The sequence below is a fragment of the Pseudopodoces humilis genome, chromosome 27 (assembly GCF_049639895.1).
Source record: "Pseudopodoces humilis isolate 2021_Gansu_Grassland_sample_001 chromosome 27, ASM4963989v1, whole genome shotgun sequence".
Lineage (NCBI taxonomy): Eukaryota > Metazoa > Chordata > Aves > Passeriformes > Paridae > Pseudopodoces > Pseudopodoces humilis.
Window position 1 is genome coordinate 199,456 of NC_142226.1, and position 20,849 is coordinate 220,304.

General features: G+C 55.3%; 1 protein-coding gene across 1 annotated transcript; it reads right to left on the reverse strand.

The window, feature by feature from the left end:
- Nucleotides 1-82: 82 nt before the first annotated feature.
- On the reverse strand, nt 83-5,987 carry TMEM200B (transmembrane protein 200B). The gene is made up of 2 exons (XM_005529853.3): nt 5,906-5,987; nt 83-2,573 (listed from the first exon to the last, which is right to left on the reverse strand). The coding sequence occupies exon 2, from the start codon at nt 2,548-2,550 to the stop codon at nt 1,261-1,263; it is 1,290 nt and encodes a 429-aa protein (XP_005529910.2). The 5' UTR covers nt 2,551-2,573; nt 5,906-5,987; the 3' UTR covers nt 83-1,260.
- Nucleotides 5,988-20,849: the final 14,862 nt, after the last annotated feature.

Below are 20,849 nucleotides of genomic sequence, written 5' to 3' on the forward strand. Positions count from 1 at the left end.
TCTCTCCTTACCCTGGTGTTGTGATGACTTGGTTTCACCAGCCTAGACCCAAGCCCCCAAATGTGGCTGCCAAAGCTCTCCCAGTCTTGGGCCAGCATTTCTCTGGGCTCTTGGTCCCTTCAGAACTTTTACACAATTCCCATTGTGGTCACATGCGGGACCCCGGCCCCCAAAAGGGCCAGAAGCAATTCCCAGAGTTCAAATTTGCCCCAAAGAAGCATCACTTGATATAAAACCTTCCTTAGAGCTGTGGAATTTGTGGTGAGCCCAGGTGAGCTCTGTGCTCAGCAGCTGCTGCCCAGCCCTAAGTGAGTGTGACTCAACTGGAGTGGGGGGAAATGACAAATCCATCGGTATTTTGGTCCTGTCTCATTTTTTTCTGGCTGCAGCAGCTTCAGGAGGGACAGAAATAAGGCACGAAAAGCTGACAGGGCATCTTGGCTGCAGGCCTGACAGAAACAAGAGCCAGATGACCCTCCAGTAAGGGAGACTGGAAAGTGGCTGGGAAGAGCTTTCCTGGGGGCAGGGGCAGCCCAGGGGCCGGCTGTGGTACCTGCCTGTGCCTCAGTTTCCCTCACAGGCAGAAAGAGAAGGGTGGCACGTGGCATGTTATGCTAAAAGCTCTGAATTAGCATTGCTGCAGACACAGCCATCACCTCTTCTACCCTGACCCTGGACAGTTTGCTTCCAACTACAAAACCTCAGTGTCCTGTAAACCCAAAATTACCAAGGAGCCTCAGAACCTGACGTGAGTGCCACAAGTGCTGCCCCTCCCAAGCATCCCACAGGCATTAGGAGGAGTCAAGGCAGGACCAGATGGCATCCAGATAATATTTAATAGCCCTGTTGGGCCTACGTGCTCTGGCCAAGCAAATTTTCTGGTGGGTTGAGGCTGGACGAGGGGACACCACCCCCCAAAGCATCTCCCCACCCCAACCCTGCTGAAATAAAGTGCTGTGGGGACTGGTGGGGCTTCACCTGCCTGCATGTCCCCATCCCACGATTTGTGTGGGGTCTCAAAGCGAGGACTCCTCTGGAAAAGCCACCAGGAGAAGGGCTTGTAAGGCCAAGGGCGTCCACTGGGAAGGACATCCCACCCCTAGGCGAGTCCTCCCCCGGGAGCGGAGGGTCACGACCTTCCTCTTGGCATTGGCTTAAAAATGGTGCCCCCAAACCCCTCCTGATGTGGGGTTTTGGGGTGGCTGGTGGGCACTGGGGGCCAGGATAACAGGCTGGGACGTTACAGTCCCCAAAGGGACATCAGACCCGTGTGCCATGCTCCATCCCCACCACCCAGGAGCTGGGCTGGGGCTCGCCCCGGCTTGGGGGCTCGCTGGGCTCCAGCAGCCGGTCCGAGGACTCGCCGGTACTTTCCAGTTTGGCGTAGCCCACAAGGCTGACGTGGTCCAGTCGGGGCCAGCTCCGGTTCTTACGATCCTTGATGGGGGCCACCAGAAGCACTCCTGGCTGGCCAAAGTCCAGGGATTTGGAGTGTCCCGGGGTGTGGAGGTGCACGTTGGGGCCGAGCTCCACCAGCGGCTCTGCACCGGGACTGCTGTCATGGTCCATGTTGATAACAACGTGGCCATCAGCACCACCGCCACCCTGGCCACAGGCCGCGCTGCTGGCGCCGATGGAAAGCAGAGCCGGGGAGAGCTGTGGTACTTTGGGGGGATGCTCAGCAAGGCCCCTCTCTGCCCTCCCTCCGGCACCCCGCGTTGCTCCATCCAGCAAGCAGTTGTTGAGCTTGATGATGGGCAGTGCCAAGGCCCCCACGGCCGAGGACAGGAGGGACTCGGCTCCAGCGCGGCACGGGAGGCTCAGGTTGACCTCGGTGGAGCGGAGGCTGTGCAGAGAGGCCGCGGGGGAAGCTGCTGGGTGCTGCAGGAACTCGGCCACGGTCTGCAGCCGGTTAGGGCCGTAGCAGTCAGACCACTTGCTGCCGGGGCCAGGCTGACAGGACAGGTCCACCTGGTAACAGCCCTCCACACACTCAGCGTTGGCCTTGGGGAAGGGCTGGCTGTCCCCATGCTGGCAGTGCCCGTCCTTGGGGCCGGTCCCCTCGGGCAGCCCCACTGCCATGCCGTAGAGCCCCTTCTGGATCAGCCGCCGGGTCTCCATGTCCCTGTTCTCGTACAGCATCGTGTTGGCACAGATGAAGATGAAGAGCCCAATGCCCATGATGACGGGGCCGATCAGCTTCAGCTTCTCGCTGTGGGGCACGTGGCGTCCGGCCGCTACTTCCCTCCTCATGTCCCCCGCCGCACTGGTGTTCCCTGCAGTGGCCCCGGTGCCCCCAGGTCCCCGGTGAGGCCAGTAGCCCACCACGGCAATGGTCATGCCCACCAGGACCACCAAGATGCCCACCATGACGAAGGCTCCCGCTGGCGAGCGCATGCGCAGCTGCCCCTTCAGAGGGGGCTCCGTCGGGGGCTTGCGGCACAGGCGGCGGCCCCGGTGCCGCGGGGGGACGGGGGGCGGCGGCACCTTGGCTCCCCCCTGCTCCAGTTCCCGCATGGGCCCGTTCGATTCCGTGCTCTCCGCAGTCATCGTCTCCGGCTCAGCCGCAATTCCTGCACGAGGGGAGGAGAGGAAGGTGAGCAGGCAGCACTGGGGGTTCCTTGTGCCCAGGATGCTGCAGCACGGGCACCACAGGGACATTGGGAGCACGGGGATGCCAGGAGCACACAGCTTACATCAGGCAGGAACCAGCAGCTTTCCTCTGCCCCATTGCTCCCCTCTTTCTTCAAGTCACTTCTCTCTCCCCACTCAGGAGTGAAGGGCTGAGGAGTCCGTTCCAAGCACACTCCCAAAGCCCCCAGGCTCATCCCACTAAACCCCTGAGCTGTGCAGGAAGCAAGGAGAGCTGGGACCCTGCTGTGCCACAGCCAGCACAGAGCCACCACTGGCATCGGGGCCTAAGGGACCTGTCCTGGGTCACCCCAGTCCTGTGACACCTGCAGAAGGTGCTGTCCCCAGCCTGCCAAACAGCAATGAAGGAAGGGGTGATTTATTCATCTGCTGGGGAAACTGAGGCACCTGGAAACCCAAATGAAATGTCTGACACAGCCGCACCTACCAGAGCCCTGTGAGTGATGATCCAAGCAGGACCTAAAATCCTAAACCAACATCAAGCCACTCTGATATCAGACAGCAGGACCCACTAATCCATGGAGAATTTAAGCTAAAAGAGGTGTTTTTCCCAATTTTCTACTGTCTCCTATTTCCTCTGACCAGCTCAGCGCAACCCTAGGATGCTACCCACACACACACCAACATAAAACTCCACATCTAGGGATTTACAGGGATTTACACTGCATGCTGTGTCATTTTATCCAGAACTTTATTTCCTAGATGAGCAAAAAGGTGTGGAAGCTGCTGCCCAACACAGAGGGTAAGCAGCCTGGCAGGAAGCATCAGCTGGGCTGGCACCATTGTGCCTGGGTAAGTGGAACCCTGGGAAGCTAAAACAGGCCTTGAACAAGTCCCAGACCAAAAACATCTTTAAAAAAATAGAAATAAGCTCATGCTGATAGGAAACCACGTCCTCACAGCGCGGTGCTGCGTGCCCAGCCATGGCTGGCAGTGAGCTTAGGGCAGGACGGGGTGTCTGTGCACTCTCCTGTGTCTCCACACAGAGACACTGTCCTGGCACTGCCAGCACGGGAATTCTGCCCAGGCTGTTCCCAAAGGAACATCCCAAAGGGGATGTGAGCAGGGAGAGCTGCAGGGTGGCCTCCCAGCCAAGGGATGCTGTGGGAGGGGGCTTGTCACCCCCACTGCATCTTAAACTGTCAAGAAAAGCATTTGGACAACACAGAGTCATGGATATTCAGCAAATCAAATCCAGAAACTAAACCCAAGGAGAGCCCTGCAGGAGGAGAGGGGTGACCACTCCAGTTTTACTCCCCAAGATGAATGAAGTGCTCAGAGCCAGTGACCAGCATCCAAACAGCAGAAAAATGCTACATTTTTTTTTCCCCAGTTAATCATCTTAAGGTGTTATTAGTATCAGAGGGAAGGAATTAAATATATGAGTTCCAGGATGACAGCTTGTTCCTGGCACAAGGCTGTCTGGCTATGACAACTCAAGTAAGGGAGATTCAAAGGAAAAAAAAAAATAAAGTCCCAAACAAACCAGACCAAACCCCAGGCCACTGCTGAGTGGGGTGTTAAGGCTTTCTGAAAAATAAGTTGATGATCCCACACGGCAAAGGGGGAAACACAATAAACCCGAAGTAATGTTCATCCTGAAAAATGAGGTTTTGAATATTTTGGAATTAAAGGGAAACAATTGGACACTTGAACACATCCCAAAGACTGTGGGATTTTTGCCTCCAAATGCCCTGATTTGGGTTATGTCTCAGTTTTCTCTAATTGCCATCTTAGCTTCAAACTCTCTTAATTTTTATAGAAAACCCTTTAAATAGCTTGCCAGCTCCTTAGGGATTAAAAAGAGAATGACCCCCTAGATTGCAAGAGAAAGCTTTTGGAGACTGACTGGGGGGTACATGACCTCAGCTCATGACCCTAAACTCACACTGCACACACACCAGCACCCTCTGTTTTGCTCTGGAGCCTCAGCCATGTCTCTTTAACCCCAGTTCCTCTAACCTCTCTGACCCACCCTGTGGAATCAGCGTCCACAGGGACCAGAAGCATCCCTGGTGTCCCACCTGTGGGAACAAAGAGCATTCCATGGGGACAACAAGCTTTGCTGGGATGCTGCCTGTGAGAACCACGAGCACCTTCCAAATCCTGCTTGTGAGGAACACGTGCATCCTCTGGATCCCATCCAGGGCAATGCTTTGCATCCAGGTGATGTTCACCTGGCTGCTCTTGCCACACTTTTGCACTGGATACAGCCTGGGGTTCATCTCAGGCTGCTCGGGAATGGCTGCAGGAGGATGAGAGGCACCCACCCACACCACATCCACAGGGTGCAGACCACGCTGGGGCTGAAACAATCCCCTCCCACCTTCTCTCCTCTTCCCTGGGCACAGGGATGGAGGTGCTGGCAGGAGGGACAGGCAGATGCCACAAACCTGGCTGCAGGCAGGGAATCCTCTCTGTATCCCGGGCTACTATTCCTCCCCACTGCTGTGTTCTGAACTTGGAGCGTTTCCTTGCTCATTGCTGGGGCTGGTTGTTCCCAGAGTTCAAAACCATTATTTTTATTAATAGAATCCCCAAGGTTATATAACCCTTTCAGAAAAAAGAAACTAAAAAAAAAATACAAAACCCAGCGCTTCCATTCCCTCGTTCGCCCCGCAGCCGCCGACACTCCCGCGAGTGGAATAATCCCAGACTGGAGCAGCGGCTTCAGGCACAGCTCGGAGCACAGGAACGGGGCTCCTGGGGGTGCTGCCGGGCCAGCCTTGGCATCCCTGGCCACCTCCGTCCAGCCCGGAGGCATTTGTGGCTCACCAGGAGCAGCCCGGAGGTTGCGATTCCCGATGGGAATGAATGACACTAAGGAATGACAATAGGGAACTGTAAACGTCGTTCTGGAGCGGCATGAGCGCTGCTCTGCTGCCAGGTTAAGCTCCCAATCCCCGCAATAAGCCTGACACTAAAATAAACCCAAATATCTCTCTAATCCCCCCATCACGAAGGCACATTGCTGGCTCCACACTCCCACCTCAATCCTCTCCTGCTGCCTTCGCAGACTGACGCTCTCAAAATCTGACACCAGATCCCAGTGCAGCTGACAGCAGCGGAGCTGGGCAGTGGTAAAGCGGAATTTGGGGAGCGTGCCTCCTGCAGGTGGATCCTTACATCCCCCGGGTGTCCCTGGGATGCTCTGCCCCTGCCATGAGCACACTGTCAGCTTGAATTTGCAGCATCAAAGGCTATCAAAAAGCAGAACTGGCCTCCAAATCTCCCTTGGGATGAGGGGCTGTACCTGTGTCTGGAGGTGCCACTCCAGTCCTGTGCTGCAGGAGGTGCCACCCAGCTCAGTGATGGCTGGAGATGCAGAAGTGCCATATGGAAAGGGCCAAGTGCAGGCAGCTCTGAAGGCCTTCCCCTCGCAGGTTTATCCCTCTTGCCAGTTATCCTTCCAGGAGCTTTTCATTTTCCTTGGCTCACACCTGGAAAGGGCTTCACTGCAGGACAGCGCCCACCAGGCTGAAGGGAATTAAAATCCAGCATCTCCCTAGGAAGAGTGTTCCTGTTGCTGCCATGTCCCATCCCAGGCTGCGCTGCCCAACCACGGAACATGATCCCATTCTGCAGCCAGGATCCCATCCTGTGGGTCCTGTGCAGGGCATCACCCTGGGAGCTGGCACAGGAGCAGCCCCCGCTGCAATGAGCACCCAAGAAATGCCCAACAAACAGAAAACACCTCCGCTTTCCTTTGCCTCAAGTACTGTGACTTTAAAGATGCTCTCCTGATTTTGGAAATAAACTAGTTTTACAATTTGCTGCTGAATCAGCCAGCAAAGACTGCAGTGTGGTTAAAGGCTACAGGGATGGGCAAGACCCCAAACCAGCAAGCACAGCATAGCCCCCTCTGCCTCATCCAAGCCCTGGGGAGCCTGTGACATCCAAGCCCGTGGTAGCTAAGCCCTCCCAAATCCCTCTCCACAAGGAAAGGGGACCCAGGCAGCCAAGACCTTCTGGGTATGAGGCTGTGTCGAGCTGCTGGAGCCCCCCAGCTCTCCCACCCACCAGGAAGGAATGGAGAATGGGAATGACAGTCTGCGCTGAGATGTGATGTTTAAAAATAACTCCTTTTCAGCCCAACCTCCAACACCGCCCCCGGCATGGGGCAGGAGGGGACCACAGGAGCAGTACCCAGGCACCAGCTCCCCCATCCCACCTCCCATCCTGGCTGCAGGAGACTGAAGCCAAGGCCAGCTGGGGAGCAGCAGTGATCCCAGTGCATCCCTCATGCTGGATTCTCAGGGTGGTCTGAGCCCTCATATCCCCATCTGTGCAGTGCCTCCTCCTTTTCCCAGTTTTCACTTCAAGTTCCCCTCCTTAGCTACACGTAAAGGTCTCCAGAGAGAGGAATAGGAGAAAGATCTGCCAGACATTTCCAGGGGTCTCCCAGCTGGAGCAAACCCTGTCACCACTCCAGCACCCACTGGCAGCTCCCAGACCGGAGCCTCCCCTGGGCCCATTCCCAAGGAATAAAACCTCCCTGTATGAACCTGACACAAACATGTTCCAAATGTGGTGACAAAATCTGTGGCTCCAGCTTCAGCTGGGGACACTCATTAATCAACCATAATTAATTAAGTTCCCTCATAGAAACTTCCATATAACCTCAGTAATGCTAATTACCACAGCATGGGAAGGATTATTCCCTTCCCAGCAGGAATCACCTTCTGGTCCTGTACTGGGAGTCTCACTGGGGTTGTGACAGATTTCCACCTTTGCTGCAGCACAGAAGATCTAGGGAGTGACAACCCAAAGGTCAGAAGTGCCCTTGGCCTGAGTTTTCCCAGGTGAAGGATATGAAGGGACGGAGGAGGGGTTAACACAAAACCACCTCCACCAAGCACCTGTCAACAGGGGCACCACCCCCACACCTGGCCCGGGTGTGGGGCAGCATCGTTCCAGCTTCCCATCATCAGATCACAGCTCCCAGACAGCGTCAGGAGCCACCACAGCACTCACCTGGAATATGACCCAGGGAAAGAAAGATGGTGCTGGGGTGATCTAGGGACACACGGGTCTCTCCCTTTGCTTTCTGCCGTTCTTGAACCCAGGCGAGAGGGTCCTGATGGGCAAATGGGACGTGAGGAGTGAGAGCTGCCAGTGCCAGGGTAGCTCCAGCTCCACCTTGACTTCTCCAAACTCCTCCCTGCTCCTAAAATACGGGGCCATGCTCTAAACGCCTCTCTGCCCCTCAGGCAAAAGAAAGTGTGTGGAAACGTCCCACTGATTACTAATTATCAGAGCTTGCCTTACCCAGATTTGCTCTGCTAATTAGACTAATCCCCACGGCTGGGAAAGGAGCCGCAGACAGCCATGGTGAGGGGCTCAGGCAATCTGGATGATGCTTAACTCTGACAGGTCAGAGCCCTGCGATGGGATGGGACCGTCACTCCCAGCTGCTTCTGACAGGCCATTGTTTAAGGAGACAATGAAAATCCGCAAAGTGGTGTTTCTCCCCCAAGCCAACGCCGAAATCAGGACATCTGCATTGCTCAACTTTTTTGGTAGGAATGAGATGCAAATAATTAATAAATCTAAATTCAAGATAATGCAGACATCTAAATTTAAATGGGGAGCGGACTTCTAACGGCGACTCTTGGAGGAGGGGGAGGAGTGAGGGTCCCAGGGGGATTTCCTGGAGGAATTCCTGCCTCTGGGAAGTGGTGTGGGGTGGCGGGGCACCCAAAGGATGCAGTCTGCGGCCAAGCACCTTGCAAATCCTCACGGCCAAGAGAAGAGGAAGGAGAGGCTGGGATTTCCAGGGAATTAGGACCAAACTCTTTCTGAATTTGGCACCTTCCCTGCTGCTCCTTTGAAAAATCCCTGCCAGCACGGAGGCGGGAGGGAGGGAGGGAGGGATGGAGTCCAGGGGCTGCCCAAGTTATCCAGGGGTACAGACACACAGCTCCCATCTCCAGCTCCACAAGCCCACATCCCACTCCACCTGCAAGCAATTAAATTCCCAGCTGTATTCCCAGCTGGCATCACTTTTACCTCCAGCTTTTTAACCCCCATCTCCACTACTCTTTACCCTGCAAAAGACACATCTCGCTGATCTCATGAGTAAGGATCCAAACCCACTTAGAGATGAGGCAGAGTGGTGGGTCTGGCTGCGGTCGCCGACCCCTCCGTGCCACAAAGCCGAGCTCCCGATCCCAAACTCCAGGATCTACCGAGATCAATTCCACTCGCTTCTCTCTCCAGTGTCTACATCAAACCCTGCGTGGGGATCAGCTGCGGGGTTACTCCTCGCCCCAATCCTCTACCAGGAGCCTCAGGAATTCCAAGAAGTGCTGGGATTGGGCAGTTCAGCCCAGCTCCCGGGTTTCGGCCGTGTGAAGATGCGTGTGGGCTTGCACAGGAGTGTGTGTGCCCGGCTGGCTGTGCATGCGAGTGTGTACGTGTGGCGAGTGCCGGGGGGTGCCCGGTGTGCCGGGGGGTGCCCGGTGTGCCCGGGGGTGCCCGGTGTGCCCGGTGTGCCCGGTGTGCCCGGGGTGGATGTGGGTGGGTCCGGGCGCTGCTCGTGTCCGTGCTCCCCCCGCCGCCCCCCGTCCCCGCACTCACCGGCGGCCGCCGAGCCGTGCGCCTCCCGCAGGGGCCGGGGCCGGGGCCGGGGCCCCGGGGGCGGCGGGCTCTGGGCTCCGCCGCCGCGGCCGGGGCCATGGAGCGGCAGGAGGCAGCTCGGAGCCCCGCTCCCCGCTAGCTCGGAGCCCCGCTCGCCGCCGCCGGGACGTCTGGGCGCGGGTTCCGCCCGGCCCCGGGTCCCGCCCCGGCCCCGCGGGGGGCGGAGCGCGGCCGGGCCGGGCCGGGCCGGGCCGGGACCCCCCGAGCCCCTCCCGGGCCGGGCTCCGGCGGGGCCGGCCGCCGCGTCCCGGCCGTGGGAAAGTTGGGATCGCGGTGCGGGATCGATGGGATTTGGGATTTCCTTGGCTCCGAGCGCGGCCGGCAGCGGCGGGGGATGGAAGGGGCCGGGCTGGGATCCTCCCCCCGCCCTGCTCCCGGGTCCCCTCCGCAGGACGAGCCCTGCCGCGCCGGGGGATGCGAGGGATGAAACGGGATGGTCTTTAAGGACCCTTCCCAGCCAAACTCTTCCGTGATTCTCTGATCCTATGAAATACTCAGAGCTCAGAGACCCTTCTTCCAGCCCTCCAGCACGGACCCCCAGCCTGCGGTGCCCCACAAGATCCCAGTTCTCCAAGCCAGGCCAGCCTGCCCTGGGCGTGGGGCTGCAGTGGATCCCCTCTTTCAGCACAGGCACTTCAGCAGCTGGGATGAAGCATTATCCCACGCCAATCCTGGCACTCGGTGGCGTTTGCTGCAGCCCCCCAGACCGTGCTAACGCAGGTTCCAAAGGCGCTTTCTCCTCCAGGCAGATGCAGAGCGAGGACCCTCTGCAAGGAGCTGCTCAGAGTGCAGGGCTTTGTTTCACCTCCTCTGAACTTGTCAAAGACACAACCCATCTGTCTGCTGGCCCCAGGGATTATGGCACAGCACCCCCATTCGTGCATCCTCACTCCTCACCCCCATTTCCCTGTGCCCACATCCCCATCCCCACAGGGCAATGAGCAGAATCCCACAGATGTCATCAGGGGCACATCCCGACACACCGAAACTGCCAATCCAAGCCTTCACCGGCATATTTCCAGCCCAGCACCACACCCCAACACTCCAGAAAGTGCTGTGGGGGCTTCCCTTCATTTCACCCAGAGCCCCAGATGTTCTGCAAGCAGAGGCTGTTTTTCAGCCTTTAATTAAAAGTGTGCCAAGGTCACATTCCCCAGATCCCTGCTCTCCCTAGGAAGCCACAAAACAACTCAGCAATTCCATGTGACTTTGCCACTGACACCCCACAGTCCACAAGCAGATCCAGGATGCAGCTGGATGTCTCTGTGTTGGGGAGCACTTTCTGGGAAAGGTTTTTAGGGCTAAAGCTTAAAAATGAGGTGCAGGACACCAGGTTCCTCACCTGTCTCTGGCAGGGAGCATCGTCCAGAGGGTTGATGATGAGGGAAGTAAATCCCTGGTTCTGGGGGAATTCTCCACAGGATTGGTTCTTTGCCTCACTGCCGGGGTCAATTAAAGTAACCTCTGTGAATCCTTGGAGTTTCTTGAGAGAAGAGATTCTGGCTGTGGGTCCAAGGTGCCAGCTGCATTGCTGGAGCAGAGTGATGCCTCACTTACCCAAACTTTCCAGGCATGGAGCATCACTGCCCAGGGAAGAATGGCATTTGACTTCAGCTTTTCATGTTCGAGCAACACATTCAAGGTCTCCCTTTGCCACCACTGGAACCCATCTGGGCACCCCATGATCCAGAAGAAATTAATGATTTTGAGCAAAATTTGATTTCTGTTCAGAGGCTGTACCTGAATTGGCAGTGCTGCCAAGGAGCCAGAGAGGGAAGCAGTGGGAGCTCGGTGCTGGCAGCTTTTGGAGCAGGGGTTGGTGGTTTGGCAACATGGGCAGGACAGGGCTGGCAGAGGGGTGAAGAGAGTAAAAGAACCCAGTGAGGACAAAAGTGACAGCAGGGAGAGAAGAGGGGGCTCAGGGAGGAGGTTTTGGAGGAGAGCCCATGGCAGGGCAGGAGATGTGCAGGAACAAAAGCTCAGAGCATTTTCCCTATGCCCTGGGAGAGGGTGGCAGTGGTGGCTCCTACAGACACATGTGGGATGGGGAAGAACAGCAAAAAATAATATCAAAAAGAACCAACATGACTATCTCTCTTTAAATAGAGAAAAATTTGGTCTCATGATAACTGGGAACCTCCTCTTGATTTTAGGGGAGGGAGGGAACCTGAATCCTTGTTTGAAGCTCTGGTAATCCTGGAAAAGCCTCCTCTGTTCTCTGCTGCTTCAGCTGGGGGCCGAGTCTGGGCAGGAGGGACCATGTGGATGGAGGAAGGAGGACTAGACAGGGAGTGATCAGAGCCAGGATCTGAGATCAGAGAGAAGGAATGTTGTTATGGAGAGGCTGAAATCTCGGGGTGGGGATGACTCACGCTGGAGAACATACAGCTGTTTGAGCGGGATTTGGCACTGGCTCACAAGGCTGGGGAGCCTCCCCCATCACCAGAGAGAGGAAAGAGGAGCCTCCAGGATGGCTCCAACCTGGCAGAGGCAGCTGTTGACCTGTGCAGGGGACGATGGGCAGAGAATGCTGCCTGCTAAGGCAGGGTCACGGCCTGGAGAAGTATTTTGGGCAGCAGAGAGGGCTCAGTGGTGAGATCCTCTCTGTCTGAGGGATGTGTATCCTGAGTGCCAGGGCTCCTCTGCTCTCCATGGCACAGCCTTGGGGAAGGAGAGTCAGAGCAGTGGGGGTGGGGATGGGATGGATGGGGATGGGATGGGAATGGGGATGGGATGGGAATGGGGATGGGATGGATGGGGATGGGATGGATGGGGATGGGCAGCTCAGCTCTGAGGGACAAGGCATGAAACAGACACTCCCCCCTTACCTGGTGATAGGGGAACCAAGGCATGGAGCAGAGATTTGCTCCCTGTAGGCCCCTTGGCCCGAGGTTGTGCTCTGCTCGTGGAAGGCTGGAAGTGATTTCTGCCGGAGCACTCAAACCACCATCCCTCCTGGGCTGCTGGCAGCTGATGCTTGTAGGGCACCAGAGCTTCCATCCAACTTCCATCCAGCAGAAGATGCTGCAGCAGCTTCCCCAGAATTCACAAAGCTGGCACAGGGATAAGGGGGAAAAACAGTCCCCCACATCCAGTGGAGCCAGGGCAGGCAGGGAAGGAGATTTGGGCAAGGCATTAGGAGCAGAAGAGTGAGCCAGCACCTTCCCAAAGTCACTTTCAGAGAGATGGTTTTTGTATGATGCCTGGAAATAACCACAGCACCACTTCCCCAGTGCTGTGGGCTAAAAGCTCCATAGGCTGCTTTGGAGGTGGCCCCATTAAGGGGTAAGTGAAATGACTGTAAATACAAACAGACTTGTAATTAATCATACTCTGTAATGTGAAGTCAATCTGTATGTCCCTGGAAAAGTAATTATCTCCAGCTTTTCAATAAGAACTTAGAAAAGCCTAAAGAGTCAAGTTCTGGAAATGTCATTCATCTCCATGTAGAAGAAAAACTGAATATTTTCACATACTAATGCAAGTTAATTGAATGTACAAAATGAATGAGTTTTAATACATCTCCAAAGTGATAAGTTAAATGTCTCTTCTCTTTCCAGGGATTTCTGAAAGTGTTTTGCAAACTTTTTCGGTATTGGACACATCCTGTGGTGCTGTGTTTTATTTTCTAGCCAGTGGACACAAGATGGGATCTGATTTACAGATCAGCCCCCACTGCCATGTAAAGGAATCCCTCCTTGCCTGACTGGGCTCACGGGTGCAGAGCTCCATGTAAAGAATTCCTCTTTCCAAACAACCAAACCCAAACATTTTCCACTTGAAGGGAACATCAAGCCAAAGTACAGCTCTGTGAAGTTTTATGCAACTGAAACTCCAAAGAAACACGTCCATGCTCGACCAAAAATATTTGGGAAGATGACATTGCCTGCTTCATTTGCATTCCTGATGCTCCAGCAGCCGCCTGGGGAGAGGAAGAGCAAGAGGAGGAGGAGGAAAAGGAGGAGGAAGACCAGGAAGCAAGAGGCTGCAGACCTCGGGCAGCACTTGCCAGGAGCTGCTGGGCCATTGCATTTCCAGCTAGGACAGTGCAGTGAGTGGGCAGGAGATTTGCACTGAAGTGGGTTTAACGTCACCCCATTCCTGTAACACACTGTGAGCGGGGAGCTGCAGGTGCTCAGTCACATCCACACGTACCCAGCACCCAGAGGGTGGCTCAGGATGGGGTCAGTGCAGCCAGAATGAATTTTAAGCAGACAGAAGCATTCAGAAAAGGGCCTTTTGCTGTGGAGTAGCTGCATCTGGTCATGACTTGTTTGTCTTGGTCACACAAAGGATCAAAATCCAACTCCTGATAGGAAGAGTGGACTGTCTTGAAGGATTATCCCAAAACGCACCAAAAGGCTCATCCTTCTGTCTCTTCACTGGCTTTCAAAGAGTTTCTTGCATCAAAGTGTTTTGGTTTGTCATTTCAGTTATATCCTAAATTACTAAGCATTAATGCTCCCTAATGTTGAAGTAACAGAAATAAAAGCTGAAGTACTTCAGCTGAAGCGGGAATGAGGCATTTTACAGAAATGCAATATTCTGAGATTGCCTTTTCATTTCAAAATAAGCCATAACATTTCCAGCTCCACATGCCTCTTGCTGGGAGGAGGTAATTTGGATTTTCAACCCTTTCTTACTTTGCCAGAGCAGGCAGGGAAAGATTTGAGCCCGGCTGGTCCCTGGCTGGCAGCAGCTGTGTGGATCCCTGTGTGGTTTGACCACCCAGTGCAACATCCACAGCCTTTTCTCCTGCTTTAGAGTTAGCTGCTGAGGGCAGGCAGGAGCAGGAGGAGCCTGTGCAGTGCCTCAGCTGTGACACATTTATCTGCTCCTCAGCCCATCAGCTGCATCTCAGCATCTCTGAAACATTATTGCATTTATCCATGTCCCTGTTTCAAACAACATCCAGGGAGCTGAGACCTCAGGAGCGGGGAGGACTTGAGCAAGATCCCCTAGAAAGGAAGATGAGCTCAATCTCAGCCACAAAGCTTTCTTGTTTGGAATATTCTGTTTCATCCCAGGATACAAACTCATCCTCTGCAGCCCTTTCCTTGACAGATTTGTATCCCCCCACCACATCACCTCACAGACATGGAGCCAGTGCACACAAGAGCGTCCCCCCCTTTCTGGAGCATGGGAGGATGGATAATACCCCCCACACCTCACAGCAGGGCAGCCCCTGAGGCTGCCAGGGGATCTTAGCCCTACAACACCAGAATCCCAGCATGACCCCCACAAATCCTTCCTCCCCTGCTCCCCAGGGCCACCAACCCAGAGGCAGAGCTGGAGCTGCACCCCAGTTGTGTTTAAGGTGGTGTTGGCAAAATTAACCTTTTGGGGGGGTGGTGATGGGCTGTGGGACCCAAAGGGCAGGAACACACAGTCATTAAACAGCAATTTTTAGGGAACTCATTTCCCTCTGGTCAGCTGAGACACTGGGGTTTATCTTGGACAGATGATTTTCTCTCCCCTGGGAAGATCCTGGAAACCCCCTGTCTGCTCAGTGGATCGAGATGTGGTGACCTCATCAAAAGTCATGGGGCTTATATGGGGCTGGGACTCATCCAAAGGACACCTTTCCCCCCAAGGGACACCTTTCCTATCTGAAGGAAGCTGGAGCAGAGCCTGTTTGCCGTATGGTGCAGCCAGGAGTAGCTGGGAGGAAGGCTGTGGAGAGCTTCCACAATTTCAATTTTGCAATTTCTTCTCTAAAGTGAGAAGATCAAGAGAAAGAACAGAGAGGGGACATTTGCAGGCATCCTTCTCCTTCCCTGCTGGAAAGGTCAGATGTTGAGGATTGAAACTCACCACACCAGTTGTTTCCAAGAACTTATTTGGGCTCCAGCACCTCACTGTGCTTGACCTTCCCAGGTCACTGAGAGGCTCCACAGAGTGAGAGAAAGAAGAGCTATTAATGCTAATGGGTGGGAAGTGGCCATGAATAAATCAGCAGCATCTTTCTAGCCATCAAAGCCTGAAACTCTCCCATCTGGAGCAAAGAGCAGATGGGACGCAGGGTGCTGCGTGTTTGGTTTACCACAGGGGTTATCCGATGCTGTTACCTCTCAGCTCACGAGACTTGGCCCTGCAGATCCCCACCCTGCTGCTGTTGGAGATTTTGGACCTCAGCCCCCAGCCCTGAACAGAAATCCCCTCCCAAAGCCACTCCTGAGCATCACGGAGCGAAGCCTTTCCCTTTGGAGCAGCTCTGGGCTGGATCTGCGCAGGGGTTTCACACTTCGCTGTCCTTTTGATGCCACAGATGAGAGACAAGATGTGGAGAAGCACCAGCAGCCCAATACCTCCCTGTAACCAGACACATCCTTCTACCTCCAGCCATCCAGCCTGGCCCCGGTAATCCCAAATCCCAGGCATTAGACATTTAATCTTACATTTTATCATGTCTCCTCTTACCAGAGGGTCTGAAATTAAAAGGGAAGGAGGGAAGAGCTGAGCTCCCGTGAGTTTAATTGGTTCTGGCTGGTGGATAAGAAGGAGGGAAGCACACCAGTCTCTTCTGCTGGCTTTCCCTGGTGTTTCCTGAGCAGCTGTAACTACTCTGGAAGAGGGGAAGAGATGCAGGACAGGGGAGGGAGGGGACAAATGCCCCCTCCCAGAACAGAAGAGGAGCTCGTGTTTGCAATCTCAGCTGGCCCCGGGCACATGGAGCTGAGCCAGCCTCGGCTGCACCCCATGGACATCATTTTCCATGATGCAAACTGGGAGAGGGGGAGAGAGGCTGAGGCAGGGCACCAGAGCATGGATGAGGCAGCGGTTTGGTGCCTTTGTCCTCTCCTGCCATGCAGAAAAGTTGGAGGCATCTCCTCTGCCCTGGGCTGGTGCTGGGGAGGGTCCTACTCAGGCTGTGAGAGGGGCTGGATGCTGAGCACTGGAAGCAGGAGTGGGATGGACTGGGGACAGAGGGGATGGGGAACAATGAGCTGGGGCTGGGGATCCTCATTTCCAAGCACTGGGAGCTGACAGCAGACTGGATCTGGCTGTGGCCCCCAGAGGGTGCACAGTGCAGGTCACTGCTCCTTTTGCTAATGCCCTATGTAATCTGGGCTATAAAAATTCCACTTTCCATTCCCTCCCCTCAGCCTGTAATATATCTTTGGGACATGTCAGTTTTTTATTCCAGAAGTCCCAGAGCAGGATACTGCAACATCTTGCTTGTCATTCTGGAGCCTGCTGATGCTAATCAAAAAGGGTGTGGTCCTGCTTAATAAAAGCACTTATTTAATTATTATTGTCAGAAAAGATAATTTTTAATTGCAAGCCCCATCCCCCAGATGAAATGAGGCACTGTACTTTGATCTCAATTGAAACAACTATAGGTATATGTTATATACATATATATAGATATATTTTATATATATATCAATACATTATTTTCTACATGAAAATAAGCAGATCCACAGCTGACTGGAAATGAGAAAAAAGCCTAAATGGTTAAGCTGTAGCCCCACTTTTCCTTACTTCCCTGGAAAAAGCAGGATGTAGGAGTTCCAGCATCCCACAGCAGTGGCTGTTGGCTGGGGAAGGTCGCTGGGAGCCACAGGTTGGGATGCTGCAGGATTTCCCCACTGCCAGCCTGCAGGAACCACTGGGAGAAGAGGAGTTTTGGAAAAGCCTCACGTCCTTAAAGAGTAATGCAACCTGCCAGGCACTTAATGCAGCCAGATAAATGGAACTGCCAGCTGGAACTCAGCCAGGAGAAACTGCCCGAGGCAGAGGCTCTGGGGACAGGGATGAGCTTGGGGATAAGGCAGGACACTTCTGGAGCTGACACTACGAGGTCTTTCCTTGCGTGGCTGTGCAGAGACTTCAGAAACAAGGCAAGATGGGGAGGTGGGACCTCGCCTTGGTGCTGGGCAGGATCCCCAGCCAGGCTGGAATAGTTGAGGGTGTCCAGCCTGGAGAAGGGAAGAGTCCAGGGAAACTTGAGAGTCCCTTCCAGGGCCTAAAGGGGCTCCAGGAGAGCTGAGGAAGGACTTTGGACAAGGGCCTGGAGGCACAAGACAAGGGAGAATGACTTCCCACTGCCAGAGGGAAGGAACATTGAGTGGAAGGTGGAACACTGGGGAGGATTCCTTCCCTGGGAGGGTACTGAGACCCTGGCACAGGTTGCCCAGAGCTGTGGCTGCCCCATCCCTGGAAGGGTTCAAGGCCAGGCCGGTCTAGTGGAAGCACCCTGCCAGTAGCATAGGGATGGAATGGGATGGGCTTTATGGTCTCTTCCAAGAGAAATCATTCCGGGATTCTGTGATCTGGGGAGATGGCTTCAATTAAGGGAATCACAAAATTGTTCAGGTTGGAAAACTCCTCTGAGATCATAGAGTCCAACCATTCCCCAGCACTGCCAAGGCCACCACTGACCATGTCCCCAAGTGACACATCTGTACATCCTTTAAATCCTTCCAGGATGTGGAATCCACCACTGCCTGGGCAGCCTGTGCCAGGCTGGGTCACCCTTTCCATGAAGAAATATTTCCTAATATCCCCGTGAGCTCCCCTGGCCCAGCCTGAGGCTGTTCCCTCTCCTCCTGTCCCTGTTCCTGGCAGCAGAGCCCGACCCCCCCGGCTGTCCCCTCCTGCCAGGGACTTGTGCAGAGCCAGAAATTCCCCCTGAGCCTCCTTTGCTCCAGCCTGAGCCCCTTCCCAGCTCCCTCAGGAATTCTCCAGCCCCTTCCCAGCTCCCTCAGCAATTCTCCAGCCCCTTCCCAGCTCCCTCAGCAATTCTCCAGCCCCTTCCCAGCTCCCTCAGGAATTCTCCAGCCCCTTCCCAGCTCCCTCAGGAATTCTCCAGCCCCTTCCCAGCTCCCTCAGCAATTCTCCAGCCCCTTCCCAGCTCCCTCAGGAATTCTCCAGCCCCTTCCCAGCTCCCTCAGCCTCATTCAGACTTGTGGCACAAATACCCCACAAGATGCACAAGAGACATCCTGGTGTCCCCAGCACCACCCTGGGCCCTGGGGACAGGGCACAAAACCAGTGGTGTCAGGAGGTTAAATTTCCTGACACTGGCAACATCCCCAGTGTGTGAACATCCCCCAGATAGCTGCTCCGCAGGGAAAAGGGGCTCACAAAGAACATTCTGCGGCTTAAACTGATTGTGAGAACCACACTGTGCCCGCTGTAGGCCAAGCATCCTCCGTGCCACGCTCCGTATGTCAGCTATTAGCACTGGCACGTGGAGGCATTTGCACCGTGAACACACACACACAAACACACAGACACACACACAGACACAAACACACAACTCCCCCCAGAGCCCCCAGCCCCTCCTGGTGTTTAATCAACTCCACATTTTAACGTGCTGTCCGTCTTGGATTTGTGCCCAACCCGCCCAAAGGGGCCTGGAACAGACACAGGATGGCTCAAGCCTTTCCCTGCCCCATCCTGGGCTTTGGCTCTTGGGGGAAACATCCAGGAGCTGCCACTGCAGGCCCAGGGAGCAGGGCCCCGGGAGCAGGGCCCCGGGAGCAGGGAGCAGGGCCCCGGGAGCAGGGCCCCGGGAGCAGGGAGCAAGGCCCCGGGAGCAGGGCCCCGGGAGCAGGGAGCAGGGCCCCGGGAGCAGGGCCCCGGGAGCAGGGCCCCGGGAGCAGGGCCCCGGGAGCAGGGCCCCGGGAGCAGGGCCCCGGGAGCAGGGAGCAGGCCCCGGGAGCAGGGCCCCGGGAGCAGGGCCCCGGGAGCAGGGCCCCGGGAGCAGGGCCCCGGGAGCAGGGCCCCGGGAGCAGGGCCCCGGGAGCAGGGCCCCGGGAGCAGGGCCCCGGGAGCAGGGCCCCGGGAGCAGGGAGCAGGGCCCCGGGAGCAGGGAGCAGGGCCCCGGGAGCAGGGAGCAGGGCCCCGGGCTCCTGCTCACTCGGGACAGCTTTGGAGGGGTGGTTGAGCACACAGGCATTCACGAGAGAAGCCAGTAATGCTGTTTGCAATTAAACAGCCCAGCCCTTTCCAGAGCAAGACTGCTTCTCACCCCTGAACCTCAGCAAGCTTCAAAGCCCTCAGCTGGAGCTGTTGGCACCGAGTGAGTCTTCACCCCTCGTCTCCAAGAGATCTCTGGAAAGGATTTGCTGGCGGCACGGAGCAGAGCTGGGGAGGCTGGGGGCTGGATGGAATTCAGGAGGGGAAATCACACCCGTTACCATGTTGTGCTCACAAGTTTTACCTCAGAAACACCGAGCCTCCTACAGCCCGTCCCAACCCACGCTGCATCCACAGCGGCAGCGAGTGGCTGCAGCCTAGCTCTCCAGCCTGGGACGGCCACAGCCGACCAGCCCCGGCTGCAAAGGCAGCAACTACCAGGAGAAACGCTCCTCAGAATCCCTCCGGGGAGGATTAAGCCATGCTGAATGCAGAAATGAAGACATTTTATGGCCACCTAAGGACTGAGCAAGGGAGGAGACGCTAGCAAAGGGACCCATGAAGGAATGAGTGGAAATAACAAGAAACTGGGGGATTTTGGGGAGCAAAAGGGACCAAAGCATCTAGGGAACCTGACACTTTTTCCCAGTAAGGTTTCAATTACAGACTGGGTAATGGAAAATCCTGTAATAATTATGTCCATGTTGTAATATTATGGAAAAAGCTGTAATGAGATCAGGGCTGTGCTGGGCTCCTCTGGGAAGCAGAGGGGCAACATGCACAGCCTGCCCCCTGTGCCCACTCCCCTCCATCCTCTCCTGGCCCCCACAGAGATTCCAGGCTTTGGGAACCCTCCTGATGTGCAAAGCACCATCATGTGGTGGGGAAACACTAGATTTCTCCCACTGTAAGCACGAGCTGGGGGGAGTCAGTGAAGGTCTCAAGGCACAGTGGCTCTGGCTGAGGCTTTCCAGCCCTCTGATCCTCTTCAGCTTCCTCCTCTCCATCGGTGAGATTTTTCCTGGAGGTATTTCTGGCTCCTTCTGTGTTGCTCTCCATGTCCCACTGAATATTGCATGTGCTATCGCTCCCCAAGGACCGATAGTCTGAAGAAAGCAGATTCTTTTCTAGAGCTGCTAAATGGCACCTCTCCCCTTCCCTGGCGTGATTAGATCTGTGCATTTACCACTGCTTATATTTGCAGGCACTTTTGGGTGTGATTAGCAGCTGAAGGCTGTCAAGGAATCAAGCTCAAGTGTTAGAGCCTCCCCTGGGGGCTGCAGAGGAAATAAAAACAGTGTTTGTCCTTTGCACAGAGGCTCCTGGTGGAATTTGGCACAGATGGGTCGTGGCAGAGCCACCCTGAGAGTCCTGAGGCACCCACCAGGTCCCAGTCACCCATGAGGGTCTGAGCCACCCACCCCATCTATTCCTCTTGCCATGGGGTGTCTGGCTGGAGATCCTGACAAGAGCAAGAACAAAGGAGCTGGAGCTAAAAACTGGGTAAAAAAGGGGAAGAAACAGGGAGAGGAGGAGGCATCCTCTAAGAGGGGGGGAATCTGTGCCTTGGGGCCTTCCAAAGCTCTATTCCTTACTGAAGTGCTTATAGAGATTATTGTGCTTAATTTATGTAGATCTACACTGGCACTAGAAGAACTTGGAAACTAATTAAACAGCAACTGAAGAACAGC

What these genes read in the sequence shown, in the direction of transcription:
- TMEM200B (XM_005529853.3), bottom strand. Translation starts at nt 2,550, where the DNA reads ATGACTGCGGAGAGCACGGAATCGAACGGGCCCATGCGGGAACTGGAG.